The sequence below is a fragment of the Borostomias antarcticus genome, assembly GCF_949987555.1.
Source record: "Borostomias antarcticus genome assembly, chromosome: 1".
NCBI lineage: Eukaryota > Metazoa > Chordata > Actinopteri > Stomiiformes > Stomiidae > Borostomias > Borostomias antarcticus.
The window spans coordinates 46,987,608-47,003,781 of NC_140234.1; the positions used below are offsets into that span (position 1 = coordinate 46,987,608).

Consider the following 16,174-nt stretch of genomic DNA (forward strand, 5'->3'; position numbering starts at 1 on the left):
CAATTGAATGTGCAGAGACACCGGGAGAGTGCTGTTATCTTTCCACGGTGGCTGTTCCTCCTCCCACCCTCCATCTTGGGAATCCTGATTAAGCCTAGAAGTGTGCTGGAGCTGCACTGCCACTGTGACCCTTATCTCAATGGGAGAAGTCAAGTGAGCCATAAATCAACTTTTTTTTGCCATTTCAAAATGAGCTCCCACCCACGCTCAGTGACCTTCATACAGGCCCAGTGTGCCCTTGGATAGATTGAGGTTTGAGGAGTGTTTGTTATTGAACCACAATACTCCTCATGTGGAACCCGATGTCTTGTTTACAATTTTAATTCCAGGCTGATTTTTTTCTCCTGAAATTGAAAAGTGTATCCTTTCAGTTGTATCTCTAAGAAGAAAATTCTGCAAGATGCCCAGTTAATAGTGTTAAGCAACATGCTAAGCAAATTTATTAAACTGCACATCAACTCGACAGGAATTGGATTGAATGTAGTGTGCTTTTTATAGGAGATGAGTTGGTATTGACTGGCCTCCGAGCCCCAGTATTGATGTCTTGATTGGTTTGTCCCTCACAGGTCCTCCTACCATCTCCAGTACCCAGACTCAGCAGGCCCTACACGGGGAGAAGGGACAGATCAAGTGCTTCATCCGGAGCACACCACCTCCAGACCGCATTGTGAGTAAAACTCCACCTGTTTCCACCTCTGTTGGACAATTCTTCTGACTCTCATTGGTTTATTCGTCAGTCTTGCAATACGAGTGCCATGGGTGTTAATTCCATTTTGTATGTCAACACGCTGATATTATGTGAAGTGCTTGAAGCATGCATAATGTTTTTGAGAACTTTCTATTGTAATTGTTGAGTTAAAGTCAAGTTCATTAGGCACATGCTACATCATACAATTACAAAGAGCAGTGAAATGTTTTTATTTATTTTATTTATTTCCGTTAGCTCCTAGATTGTTCAAACACTAAGCAATGTACAGAGGTAAAAAAAAAAAAATACTACAGTGCCATATCACTGAATACAAGATACAATACACTGAGTACATGCATCCATTCATGTCATCTTCAGTCGATTTACTGTAATGAGACTTGAGGCTGGCTGTGTGGCTTGCAATACAATATGTCTTCAGTACTTCAATAGGCTCTTGATACTTTATATTAAAGATAAACCGAACTAAAAAGTGCATTCAATACAAATGAGTAGAGATGAGTTTAATAAAAATAATGACAATCCAAATCATTTGTTTTTGTAAAATGAAGTGTCACAGACTTAGAGCCTTAATTTCTCATTTAATGCATACTTACGCTCTGTTAGCTTAGATCCCATTAAGATTTATGGCCCTTAGATAAACAGCCTAGCTACCCTCCCTCTCCGGTTCCATTATTAACTGTGTGTGTGTGTGTGTGTGTGTGTGTGTGTGTGTGTGTGTGTGTGTGTGTGTGTGTGAGAGAGAGAGAGAGAGAGATCGCCATGTTCTGTGTGCTAATGTGTGTTTTGTGTTTTGATGTCCAGGCATAACTAGCTGCATAATTCATATGTTGTTGATTTGATGTGTGTCTAAACAGACAGTTATAGGCTGAAGGCTTTTAGAAGGATCTCTAGAGCATTGAACTCTTACCGTTCTGGAGTCACTCCCAGGTCCCCGAGTTTCTGGAGTCACTCCCAGGTCCCCGAGTTTTCTCTGCCGATGTGACCCAAGCAAGAAAAACAAATCATCCTTATTCCCTGTTTTTATTGTATACGGTCTTCCCCAGCTCACCATTTTGACCTCCATTGCTTTGAATGAGATGTACACCTTATTACCACAGCTACCTGCTGAATAACACTCAACATTTCGTCTGATGTGATGTAATCCACCCCTCGCTTCCTCCCGGTGCAGGCCTGGTCATGGAAGGAGACAGTGCTGGAGTCGGGGACGTCGGGCCGCTACACCGTGGAAACGGTCTCCACCGACGAGGGGGTCATCTCCACGCTCACCATGAGCAACATTGTGCCCGCCGACTTCCAGACCATCTACAACTGCACGGCGTGGAACAGCTTCGGCTCCGACACCGAGATCATTCGCCTCAAGGAACAAGGTGGGAGCCAAGGTTCGCCAGGTTCCACCTTCTCTCTCTTCCGCGGCCGTGCTCGTAGTGGAGAAGAGCATGGCGTCATCGCCCAGAGTAGTGCTGAGCTCTGACGTGTGTTGTGTATATGTGTTGTGTGTGTGTGTGTGTGTGTGTGTGCGTGTGTGTGCGTGTGTGTGTGTTTGAGCGTATACAGTATGTATGAATATGTGTTGCGTGTGTCAGTGTGGACAAGTACTTGCGTTTCTGTGTGCACTTTGAAGTGTTTACATGGTTGAATGGCTGAGAAGTTGGGGAAAGGTCTGGTTTGATCTATGACAGTTACTGTATGAGTAAGCATAGACGCTCACATGCAACATAATAAGATGACAGCGCCTATTCCGATCGAGCTACTCTTACAGTGTCCAGTACCTACATGCACAACACAATACAGGCTCTTCCAGAAAAGCCTCTTCCTAGCGAATTCATTTTCTAAGTCAAGATAAACCATTTACTGTAACCCCCTCCTCCCACCAAAAACGTATTTAGCATTATACACTTAATCTGTAGACAGAACACGCTAAATATGAAACACCACACTGTTACTATTGTTTTAAGGTCTTTTTTGTCAAAATTGACCGCATTTGCTGGGGCGGCATTTCATAGCTCAATGCGTCTCTATTTTCTTTCCAACAGGGGAAGTTGTGTTTCAATTAACTCACCACAAATGGTAACATATAGCTAGCTTATTTAAAACAGACCATGATTTATGAAGGCATTAAATAGGCATTAATGGTGTGGAAGAGAACTCTTGTTGTGTTTGTTTAAAGCACCAAGAGGTAATTAAGAGAGATTGGAGACTGCGGTCTGTATGGGGCAGCAGCACCAGGGAGACTGCATGGAGATAGCTGAACGCTTTCTGCATATTAAAGTCACAGCTCTAAAGTCACAGCTCTGTATTAAGAGTTGATCAGCTCTCAGGGGACTGAGACCGACCATGCCTAAGTAGGATTTGTTTTAATACTAGCTAATCAAAACTAAGAAATGGGCTGTACACTATGCGCACTACAGTACATACAATGATGTGATTCACACACGACTCATCAGTCCCCTTAGTCCCCAAAACTAAAGTTGTTTACTTTTAAATGAAAAGTCATAGAGAATCGTACTTTAGTTTTCTGATAACTAAAATTACCAAGGTTTTTAACTGAAGTTTTTTTTTTAATTAGCTAAGGTTTTCAACTCAAGTTTTTTTAATTTTTATATTGGAAATCTGTGAAGCATCACCCCAAATACATATTTTGCATCTCTCCCCTAGGATGAAGGAATTGGGTCCTTTTACCAAGAGCTCTTCTTGTGAGACAAGAGAACGTGGGAACTAGGACTAGGTTGTATAATTTGCAGTATAGTCAGCCTCACTAATGGGAAGCTACAGACCCAGCCTCATTCAGTCAACATTAGACAAAGTCTGCATATTCTCTAGAGTAGCTTTTAACAGTGTCGGTGTGCTAGTGTATGGTAACAGGATCATCACTGTAAGCTGACATGACATCATCTGGGTTAAAGCTATGGAAAAGCCTGTGAAGAGCTTTTCACTAAAAAGGTTACCCAACATACTCAGCTTTGAGACCTTCTTTAGTACTGTACATCTGTTGATCCATTGTACTGTACTTCACACACTTTTGTGATTGGTTATCTTTCCAATAGGTTTTGCTAAATATTTAGATAAAGGTTTTGTTGTTTCTGTACTTCCCTTAATGCACTTTATGTATGTGCACCATTTTGTGTGTGTGCATACTGTTGTGTGTGTGTCTTTGAGTTGCTGTATAACTGTATACTGTATTTCATTTCAAACCTTTATTTCAACTCGGGGCCCACTGATGGAGACTCAGAGGAGCCTAGTTATTTGTAGTTGTGCAGGTGGTCTCCGCAATGTGTTATTGTAGAAGAGCTTGTCCTTTTGTCGTCCGCAGAGTCCCTCCCAGTGGCGGTCGTCATCGGCGTCGCCGTGGGCGCCATCGTGGCGTTCGTTGTTCTCATGGGCACCATTGGCGCGTTCTGCTGTACCCGCTCTCAAAGAAGTGAGTGCCCTTCTACCTGGGCCAATCAATGCATGGGCACTTGGTCCTCAGCCAGAGATAGCCAGGACATGAGGGCTCATTTCATTAGGTTCTAAAGCCTATTAACCTATACTCAGGCGCTGTAACCTGCTTCAGTCTTATTATACCATGTCTCCATCCTGTCTCATGCTCCGGACTCCACCCATAACAGAGACTCAGGTTAGAGACAGTTAGCCCCATTGCATTTTCCTCAACACTGTGCTGCATTCAAGTGCGGGACAGCTGCTAGCATTCAGCATGTTGTTGTTGTATGCCACAGAGGACGCACACCTGGTTATGCCCTCACTGCCCGTCTCCATCTGTGCTCACCAGAGAGAACTTGCAAGCAAAATTAAAACAGAAAGTAAGACTTTGTTATATGACAGTATCATTAGCCTTTGTCCAAAATGAGCCGCCGTACAGTCAGGCCTGTGTGAGATGTGCTTATGTTCGCAGAAAACCAATAATCTTGTCTAGCAGAAAAGAAAGGGAACCAATGCATATTTTTCTATGTATTGTTTGAGACTCTCAAAAAGCAAGCCAAGGGGAATTTTAATTCCATTGTGTATGATATGAGTGGGCGGAAGTGGGACATATTTGTGAATATTGCCTTTCTCAGCATAATATTTCAAATTGTCAATAACTTGTTTTGTCCAACAGATTTGAAAGGGGTGGTGTCAGCCAAGAACGACATCCGCGTGGAGATCGTCCACAAAGACCACAACGCGGCCAGGGAAAACGAAGAGCACGCCGCCATGAAGCAACTGATGGTGAGTGTGAGTGTCCCACGTTTTCCATTTCCTGTATCTTGTATCTGTGGCTTCCGGGATGAAAAAAACACAACAGACCAGTCACGTCTATTCCCTCTGGCCTACTTTATATTCACAGATAATGAATGCTAATTATCTTTGTGGTAAGCATTAATAAAAGTGGTTCTCCGGCACAAAGTGACCCTATGAATAATGGAACAGGCAAGAGGTGGGTAGAGAGATGCTCTGTGATCAAGACACAGGGCCTATATTTAGCAATAGGACCACCCTCTCCTGTGAGGCATGTGCTAAGGTTTATCTGTGGAGATGGTGGGTTGGTACTGGGGTGCGGGGCAGTTTTAATTGCACCCCTTCTGCATGCCCATTCAGAACCCCCACCGCCTTTCTGGGTCATTGCATAAATGCTGTGCTGTCACTGGCTGGAGGGCAAGGCTATGTTTTCAATAAAGGGATTCTACAGAACATTTCCCCTGATAACACTTCAGCAAAGTTAATATGGCTGTATATGAATGAGCTAAGATACCTTGCATATCTCCATTTATTTAAATAGACTCGGATATGTATTATTTATGCATACAGTAGTTGCCTCGAGTGAAGGCCCAAAATACTTGCATAGTATGACACCTTTTTCCCAAGTCCTATCCCGCAGTTATTGGCGCTGTGCATTTTGTGACTTCTGTCAGTCACTAACTGTCTGAGCGGAGAACCCACAGCCTCTCACTCCCTGCCTCTCTTCCCTGGTTATGTGCAGGTGGAAAGGGGAGAGTTCCAGCAGGAGTCGGTGCTGAAGCAGCTGGAAGTCTTACAGGAGGAGGAGAAGGAGTACCAGCACATCAAGGTGGGCAACAGGAGCAGAGAGGGAGGAGGGATGAAAACGGACAGTAACATAAGATAAGACAGGGTGAAGGAGAGGAGAGAGGGAAGGAAGGAGAGGAGGCAGGAGGAGAAAACAGTGGCAGGAGAGAGGGGTGTTTATTTTACAGGCTTGGTAAATATCTTCCAATCAGTCTGGATCAGCCTGAATACCTTTCCTCTGGCTTTAGCGAGGTTAAGGCCTGTGGTGAAATTAATCCAATTAAGACTTGTTTGATTAATTAGATCATCATCAAAGGTGGTAAAAGGAATCAGGAGCTTTCTGGCCCTGAAGGTACAACGTCCAAGAGACATGCTGTTGAATGCTAAATACACACATCCTGTAGCTACACACACACACACACACATACACACACACTGCATTTTTAGGCAGCATGGTATGCAAAGTGTAGCTAGCATGTCTTCAAAGTGTGTCTGAGACTGACAGTCCGATGATGGATAGTTTGGAAGGGAGCCAAATGTAATGGTCAATGTAATTTTTCACCAGATAGACAATCAAATCATGTAATCATGAAGTTAATTAGACACACTTGGGCAAACCCCCATCACTGTTGCACTTTAGTAATGAGAGGTCACCATTTCTGCAATAAAAAAAAATAAAAAGTGGAAACAAAATTGAGAAGGGCAAAAGGTGTTCAAGCAAAACCTCAAAAAAATTCTCATTCTAAACTGCAAATGTCTTTCCTATACAGTATATGCACACATTATTATGACTAACGCACACTTTAATACGACTAAGATTAAGTGAGGTGTTGGTGAACAAGTATTACAAATGCCCATCCCCAATCATCCATGCGTATGGGGGATGATTCACATGTATTTGTTCCTGTGGATCTAGTTTGTAAAGCTACAGATACATCAAGCGCTCCTGACAAAAGTCTGATCTTCCTGATGCAGTGTAGCATGAATACATCTTATTTCAAGATAAACATTATCAGACAGAGTGGTGTGAGGAATGTATGAACATGAAAATAAGAAAGGCAAAAGTATCAGTAACAAGAGCCCTTCTGGTTCTGCTTTATGCAAATGATTCAATTAAAACCAGCAGTGTGTAGTTCCCAGTACAATGGCTTACCCTTCCCCAAACACACACACACACACACACACACCAGCCTGGTCTCACCCGGCAGACGTCAGAATTCGACGTTTGTCCATCGCCTCCAAACGTCATTTCTTGACGGCATCATACAATTATAAATTCAGTCGAGATCACTTTTGTCAAATTTGAACATTTATTATACATGCGGCATAAAACAGCATATGAATTTTGGCGGTGTGCTCTGTCCGGGGGGCCCCCTGCCTTCCACCGACGTGGAAAGCGCATAGCAGGGGGAGGCAATCTAGGTGTTCCCCCCCTCTGGGCCGCTTGGCCCAGAGAGCCAGAAAAGGGGGAACGGCATCTAGCCCCCTGCCTCAATGACGATCAGAGTGGGCCGCGATCGGGAAGACGCTCGGAGGTAACTCAGCCCACTAAGACCGTCAAAGAGCGCCACAGGAGGACTGCTGTACATTCTAGTCCCTGGCCCCCACGGGCCGACGCTTCGTGGGTTCCGAGGGAGATACAGCCTAGTGTCTCTGCCTCCATGGCGACCGGAGGGACCGCTGGATGGCCATTCGGAGACGTTTCGGCCCACGGTCACCACGGAGAGCCACAGAGACCAGCTAGCGGCTACTCTGGCATCCACTAGCCGACGCTAGTGGAATACCTGACAAACTTACCCCGGACAGAGAGCAACGATGACAACAGATGACATCGACATACGCAGGAGGAGCAGAGGAGGAGGTGGGGCGAGCATGCAATGCACAACCAGCAGTAATGGCAAGCGCGAACAATGACATGTTTTGACAGCTTAAATACATGCGCTCTAGTGAGCTGACCAATGCTATGACAGCTACAGTCAGCTGATGCTGGCGTCATGCGTGACTGATTAACCTCTGCTGACTGACCCGGCCGTGACATACGTGCCTCGCCTGAATTTGCGTCGGAGACTTCATCGTTGGCAGACGACGTGGGATATGCCTAAGTTTTTGATTGGTGGTTGTTAGAGTTTTGTGGTTGGTTGTTCACATTAGAACACGTGATGGAAGAGGGGTCTAAATTTGCGAGCACTTTTGAGGGAAGGGTTGGGTGGGTCAAACAACTTTGGTGAGACAACACCGAGTGCAAAACTAGCTGGCGAATCTAGCAAACAACAACAACGTTTTACAAGCAAATAGCAAACAAGACTACTAGCTAGCCAACTAGCTCACATTCTTACTGTCATTATTATTAGCTAGCATTAGCTACTGTTCTTATAGCTTGTGTTCTAACGTGGACACAGGGATCAGGCAAATTTACGAAACTAGACCCAGGAATGGAGCTACTCGGACGGCACTTAGTGGGCGCTCTCCGCATTGCTCAATGCTCGCTGCCCGAGCGCCTCCACGCATATACGTTATTTGCATCATTTGTATGATGCCGTCTAGAAATGACGTTTGGAGTTGTATGATGCCGTCTAAAAATGACGTTTGATGCCGTCTAAAATTGACGTTTGGAGGCGATGGACATACGCCGAATTCTGACATCTGCCGGGTGAGACCAGGTTGCACACACACACACACACACACACACGCACTGTGTGTGTGAGGATATGAAGTTAGATCACATCTAGAGAGTGGCAGCCATGAAACTATACATTTGAAAACACACACCCTTACTCACATCCTACAAATTACAGCACAAATAATAATATTATCGTTAGAGCGCAGAGAAGCAGCTCAGGTTTGGTGCTGTCCCTTCAGATTCTCTGTGGTACGCCTCAAAGCCTATCAGCGAGACAAGAACTAATCTTGTCCTTTTTTTTTATTTTTTTTTATTTTTTTACAAATGACTCCGCCGGTACCCTGGAGTGCGCCTGCCTTGTGCTGTCTGCATACCTGTTCCCCCAAGACCCTTCCTTCTGATCCACACTGATGAGAGTGTGTATGGGATATGAGTGCTGGGGCCTGGGGAGCAGATAAGGGCCACACAAGGTCCCCGTCTTCTGATAATGACGCACATGAAGAAGATTGTCCCAGGTTGTCATAGCGGCAAGTCATTCTTGTGTTGATTAGCGTTCCTCCTGTGGGATTCCATATTGTTGCTTGACCGGGGTTGACATTCAACACTATTCTCACAACGTTAGGATGACGTCGGACGCTTAGCAACGGCACAGAGCCCTCCGACGGCAGACAACATGGGCGGCTGCTATGGCTGCAGAGTTTAATTGTCCCTGTACGTACATGCATTACAGAGCTGTTCATGTATGAGCAACAGTTTGGGTCCAATTAAAACTAAACTTTGCAACAACTTGTTGGATGCCAAATTGTGAATCATTAAGACTCGCTTAATTAGGGAATTACATGATTTGGAGGTTCATGTTGGCTCTCACTAAATCATGAAACAGGACCCGGAGACAGTTTTTAGATTATTTCAGACGTGACTCAGACAACATGCTGTTTCCTTATTTATTTCCCAATTTGAATGGTAATGAATGCGAATTTGACCTTGACACAGTTTAAGCCTTGAGAGGAATAAATTAGGGAAGAATTGTATTTCCCAGTGTTTCCTTCCAGACGCATTGCTTTCCACTGCTGCCACACTGAAAAACAACTGTACTAGTTTTTCTCTTTGCATAAACCAATTTGGATGAAACCAGGGATCACACACCAACATTTGGTAACGCTTTAGATTAACCCTTGTTAATAAACCATTTATAAAGCATCTGCTCATAGTCTGTTCAACATTTACAAATCATTCTTACAACATTTACAAACATTAGTAAGCTATTTATAAATGAGAAGTTATGCATTTAAGTAAGTAAGTAAGTAAGTAAGTACATTTTATTTCTATAGCACCTTTCACAGGCCAGGGTCTCAAAGTGCTTTACAGCATAATAAAAGCAATACAAAATATAGTTGCAAGCAGCCATAACCGGCCAAGCGCAAAGAACGCATCAAAGCCAACAAGTGAAACACGCAATAGCCACATTTGAGCTATGCATGTGAGTGTCTGTGTCGCCTGACCAGGTGAATCAGGTTAAATTCATGCAACAGCATCATCATCACCATGATCATCATCATCACCATGATCATCATCATCATCATCATCATCATACAACTGCAATCACATTCATCCAACGGTGTCAAGTGAGTGTGAGGTCCTTTTTAGCGTCTTGTTACATTAATTCTATTTTGGTACATATCTTTTAGGACCTATTTCTCTGCTTGTCTACATGCCACATGGTCATTCTCCAGGCCTTCCATCTGCCTGGAAGACCCACCTTTACCATCAAGTCTCAGTGCAGGGATTTCTTGATAATTCAGCTATCTATGAACAACACTCACAGCTCTTGTTTCTCTCTACACCTCACAGTTCCAGAAGAATGCCCCCACCCCCCCACCACACTTGTTGTAAGTAGGCTATGTAGTCTATGGGCTACTGCGTTCTCGCAGGATGAAATGTTTAGTCTAAAGGCTACAACCGTCTCCCTTGTTGAAGTGTGTAAGCTATAGACTACTCCCCTCTCCCAAGGCTAAAGGTTAATACCCTCTCCCTGGATGAAGTGGGTAGAATGTAGGCTACTACCCTCTACATGGGTGAAAGTGTGTAGGCTAATAGGCTACTGCCCCTGGGTGGAAGTATGTAGGCTATAGCTCAAATCAAATCAAGCTTTATTTGTATTGCGCATTTCATACACAGATGCAACACAATGCACTTTACAGAGAGCAATGGGGGTGGGCAAAGGTCCCACCCCTACATATTCCATAGGGAAGCAAAAAAACAGTTTCACCTGCGGGCCAGAAAAGTGAGCTGTAAAAAGTCTTCCCTGACTTCCCTCAACGAGACAATCGAGCAAGCTCCTGGAAAATGTTTGTCTATTGGCTAAGAACATATACAGAGCAGTAAACATGGGCTAAATACTTAATAAGAGAGACATGACTAACAGCAGAGTTCACAAATTGTTACAGAGAAGTTGCCTACATGGTAGGCCATTATGTGTTTGCTATGCCTGTAGTCTCTAATATGGAATCTAATTGAATTATATAACAAAGCACAGCAAGCACTTAGCAAAACTGAATTTAGTCGATAATAATAATTTTGTCGTTTAGTCGATAATAATAATAATAATAATATTATTATAATAATTAATAATAATCATCATTATAATAATAATATATCCAATTACAGGAGCAAAGAGGGAGGGGGGTGTCTTTATTCGGCCACACAGTGACACACACATTGCACACGTAGTGAGAAGTGACATGCCACACAACACATGCAATTTTCAGGTGTTGCTGATGTTGCCGGTGTTCCTTGCATTTCTCCCATCTAAGCTGTCCTCCAGGGGCAGTGGGAAGCCATCGTTCATGGTGGCCGGGGACCAAGTCCAAGTACTCAATCCAGGTCCTGGTCAAGGACTGGACTGAAGAGCATCTGTTCTTCTACATGTTTTTCATATTGGGTCCTTGCGAACATGGGGAGAACATGCAAACTTCACACAGAAAGCCCCAGAGACCTTCTTGCTGTGAGGCAACGGTACTACGCCACCATGCCACACGTGAGCGATTTTGGGGTTCAGTGTCTTTCTTGTTCAAGGACACTTCGGCACAACGCTGGGAGTTGGGAATGAACCGGGGACCTTGTGATCTCCAGCAACCACTCTACCTCCCGAGCTTCGTGCCGCGCACCTATATATATATATATATATATATTTACGAGGTGCGACCGAAAGGTCCCCATATTGTGTCAGCCACGCTCATGCCTCTATTTGAATTGAAAAAACTATTATATCCCTTTGTTGACCTATATCTCACGACTATTCTGGTATAATATTTTCGCTTTTGCCAGCCATGGAAGCACTTGGCAAAGTCCTCCTCTTTGAGCCCCCTTAGTTCCCCACTCACGGTGGCTTTGATCTCTTCCACGGAGGTGGGTGGCAAAAGCGAATGCAGAAGTGCATTAACTCTGGGGGAGACTACTTTGAGGGGGACAATGTGTAATTTCTCTGCAGATTCTGTAATAAAAATGTTTTGAGAGTGTACTTTCTTTATTGTAATAAAATTTATGAGTTTTGGGAGTTGCTAGAGAAAAGTGCCACAACTGTGACAAGCTACCCCTGCGACACTCTACAAAACAGCCTGTCACAGAAGCACCGATTGAGTGAGGTGAACAATATAATACCAGAATAGTCATGAGATATAGGGCAACAAAGGGATATCATTGTTTTTTTCAATTCAAATAGAGGCATGAGTGTGGCTGACACAATCCAGGGACTTTTTTCGGTCACACCTATAGCGATTGTGGTTCTATATACAGTATGAAGTGCAATACAGTGTAAAGCTCATCTCACTCTCAGAGCATGATTCCATGTTTTGCATGCTTCATTGGGAGATGAGGAGAGTGTATGATGGTGTCATTGAAGTTAAAGTCCCAATGATTGGCACACCTGACCTGAAGGTGGTGAAATTAGTTGTCCGCATTTGACCCATCCCCTGGGGTAGCGGTGAGCAGCAGCGGTGCCGTGCTCGGGAATAATTTGGTGATTCAGCCCCCCAATTCCAGCCCTTGATGCTGAGTGCCAAGCAGGGAGGGTACCTTTTTTGTTATATAGTCTTTGGTATGACTCGGCCGGGGATCAAACTCACAACCTCCCAGTCTCAGGGTGGACACTCTAACCACAAGGCCACTGAGCCGGCTCAATGTGTACATGCATAGCACCAGTTATGCACTTGCACCACAGCAAGAACAGAACATAAATTGTTTACAGTAGCATGTGTACATTATGTTGTGGCTCTACAATGCAGTATTGATTTCTGCATCTAAAAGTATTACAACACATTACAGAATTGAATATGGAGACTATCCACTGTGAGTAATCAGCATAGACACATTGTGAGTAACTGCAAGCAATCCTATATGAGATTAGCATTCTTTGGGCAGTCAAATCGATATGTTTATTGTAACTACATTCATGTACAGTAAGTGCAAAGTCTTCTTCTTGGATGATTATGAAACAGCAGTGACATGGTCCTTGCTAACAATGCCATTCATCTAAGGGACATTCAGGAGGTCATTCTTCAGAATACACTAATGTCATCTTCAGAGGCATTGACGATGTCAGAACTGCCACTATAGACAGAGTACTGAAAAGGAACAGCTTCTGTATGAAACAACTGTACAAAGTTCCTTTCCAGAGGAATAATGACGCAAAATGAACACATTAACTGTCGAAGCCAATATTGTTTACAGTTACATTCTAGTTGTGTGATACACCCATGGAACTTTATATGAAGAAATGTGAGCTTTCCTGTTTTTACCAGTGCACTCAGAGAGTAGGCTAATGGAGCTGGAGCCCAATGAGTCCACTCATATCTTGGAATTTGTGGATGATGCTGGTTTCAACCTCAACACAGTGAGGAGAAGGGGAAGGAATGTAGTTGGGCAGAGAGCATGTATTACTGTAGTATTGTGCCTGGTCAAAGATGAGGCAGTATCATGTGTGCAGCCATCTCCACTGAAGGTGTGATATGTCCCTAGTATAGGCCCGTTCAACACCGGAAAACAGCTTGGTTTTCTGGATGTACAGTATTGTGCAGTACAACAACACCAGTATTTCAGTTGAAGAGAGGTGCGTAAGGACAGGACCTTCCAGTCTGTGTCATTGCATGGGACAATGTGGCATTCCATCACTCCAAACAGATGAAGGAGTGCAGAGTGGTTTTCTGTTCGGGAGTGAATGGAAATTCTCTACCTCACACCATATTCAACTTTCCTGAAACCAATAGAAGAGCTCTTTTCATCATGGAGATGAGCTGTGTATGACCATCAACTACATGATCGCATGTAACTCATGCCATGAATGCTGGATGCAGGGATATATCCCCAGGGGCTGTCAGGGGTGGAGCAGGCATCCGCGGAACCGGGAAGATGTAGATATGGTGCATTGATAGCCACTGTGATGTGGATGAAAACATTTGGCCAAACAGGCAGGAGGGAATGGACTAATATTCAACCATTTTGTTCCACTTTCTGTTTGGTTGGTTGATGATTTTTAAGTTTGAATTGATTGTATTAAAGTATTTTACAATCATGTATTTTGTTTGTACTGTAATGTTCAGTTCTGTTGCCCAGCTATATGTATTTGCCAGTGGCGTCTGGTGCATCCTAGAACCGGGTAAGAAGAAAGCGTGCACAATTTTTTGGGGGGTGCGCTTTCAAAGCAACTGGTAATTAATCACAATAGACCTACCTTATATCCTAACCCAAACTGGTTTAATCCACTTCATTTTGGAATCAACTTTCAACAAATACTCACAATCTCCGTTTTCCATGTTCATTGATGCTGCCATTAGCTAGATAGCTAAAGTGGGTAACGTGATTGACAGGTGATGTGAATGACAGGACAGTCATGACAAGTTTTCATTGGATAAACCGTCCCAATGTTAACATGTCAATGGGAATTCCAATGTACACACTTCGAGAACTGGCTTACGCTACGCCCACTTTTAAGCATTTTGACAAATGACAGATTAGGTTACATATCGACCGATGACGACATTGTTCGCATTTTTGTATGTGTGGGCTAATTTGATTGGTTGATTTTTCATTTGGTCTTGATTTCCGTAAGCCAGAATCCTTTTACCTGGCCTACAATGTTAAGTGAATGACAAGCTAGTAAAACAGCTGTCAACGGACCTTAACGTGGACTGTATATTCACGAGGCCTGTAGGGGGTGACGGAGCACTACCAAAACAGTTAACATGGATTTAAATGAAGCGATATGGCAGAATACAAGACACATTTAAGTCAAAAACAGTCTGAAAGTCGATTTCCGTGCCTTCTTTCACTGAAAGAAGGCACACAAATCAGGTTTTATTCAGATTTTGTATGGGTAAGCCAGGCTTCCCCTGGCTTATAGGAGCAATCACCTCTGGTATTTGTGTTTTTCATTTTGTTTCTATTGTGATCAAAGCATCTAGAAATAAAATAACTTACAAAATACTTCTTTGTTGAGTGCAATTCTTAAATTGTTTGCACAAACTGATAGCCATCAACAACAAATAGCTTTTAATTATTACCTTTGGAGATAAAAAACTGATGGGGTTAGTTTTTTGGTTTGTTTTGATATTCTCTTACGAATGGTTGAGAACCATGAACTGTTCATATGTCAACTCACAATTTGGTTTTGAAGGAGTTATTTCATTTTGAGCAAATTGTTTTTATTTTTCAGGGCATTATGAGGTTTTGCAAAATATATACAATGATGACACTAAGTGTACATGTTTTGGATGATTTCTCTGGTTTTGCTATTTGTATCTTGGACTTTGAGCAAGAAGTGCATTATGCAAACAAAAACAAACAACAACAAAAAGGTGTAGGTGTTATGGAGTTTGTTCTTTTGTTTTGGCAAGTGTGAACTGTTTTGAGAAAGGTGATTCAGTTTAGATGAATGCATGTAAGCAATCGAGAAAAACTTTAATCATGAAGTATTTAAACACTCATTCCAACTTTCTTGACTTCAACAGGACCCAACCAATGGCTACTACAGCGTCAACACTTTCAAGGAGCACCACACCCCAACCATCACACTGGCAGCGAATCAGACCACGGAGATGCGTAACCCCACTGCCACGGGCACGGTGGGAAAGCAGCGGGTACCTACAGGCATGTCCTTCACCAACATCTACTCCACGCTTGGCGCGGGCCCCAACCGCCTGTACGACTACAGCCAGCGCTTCGTGCTGGGCATGGGCAGCAGCTCCATTGAGCTGTGCGAGCGGGAGTTCCAGCGGGGGTCGCTCAGCGACTCCAGCTCCTTCATCGACACACAGTGCGACAGCAGTGTGAGCAGCTACAGCAAACAGGACGCCTACGTGCAGTTCGACAAGGATAGCAAGGCCTCGGCCGCCTCCTCCTCCAGCCAGTACTCCCAGTCCTCCTCCCAGAACTCAGACCTGACCCGGCCCCTGCAGAAGCGCATGCAGACACATGTCTGACCACCAGGGGAAGGTGTGTGTACGCGCGATGACGAGTAACCAGCCCCCCGGGGGTTGGAAGTACTGTAGGGGAACAACAGGAAGGATACCCCCCCCACCACCACCACCTCCCCACCCCCAAATCCCACCCCTGGAAACAAAATGACCTCATTTGAAGCACATTCTGTGTCTGTGGGAAGCCTGGAAATGGCTGGCTTGAACTCTCGCTCAACTTCTTCAGACTTCGCAGAGTTCCAACCTGTGGATCAAGAAGCCTTACTCTCCCTCCATGATCAACGTTAGCTCATTGTCCCTTTTTACACTACTGAGTAATTAGGAAATACCACACCCATAACCAGAGTGGTGCCAATAAGAGCTCATATGCCAACA

General features: G+C 43.9%; 1 protein-coding gene across 1 annotated transcript in view; it reads left to right on the plus strand.

Annotated features, from left to right (window-relative positions):
* Positions 1 to 15,805, plus strand: part of kirrel3b (kirre like nephrin family adhesion molecule 3b) — a gene marked incomplete at both ends in the record, with an annotated part of 76,034 nt that extends 60,229 nt beyond the window's left edge. The window contains 6 exons of the mRNA XM_084447157.1: positions 567 to 667; positions 1,878 to 2,076; positions 4,020 to 4,127; positions 4,806 to 4,915; positions 5,667 to 5,753; positions 15,335 to 15,805. Coding sequence (XP_084303283.1) covers positions 567 to 667; positions 1,878 to 2,076; positions 4,020 to 4,127; positions 4,806 to 4,915; positions 5,667 to 5,753; positions 15,335 to 15,805 — 1,076 coding nt within the window. The remainder of the gene's footprint in view (positions 1 to 566; positions 668 to 1,877; positions 2,077 to 4,019; positions 4,128 to 4,805; positions 4,916 to 5,666; positions 5,754 to 15,334) is intronic.
* Between the last annotated feature and the right edge of the window lie 369 nt (positions 15,806 to 16,174).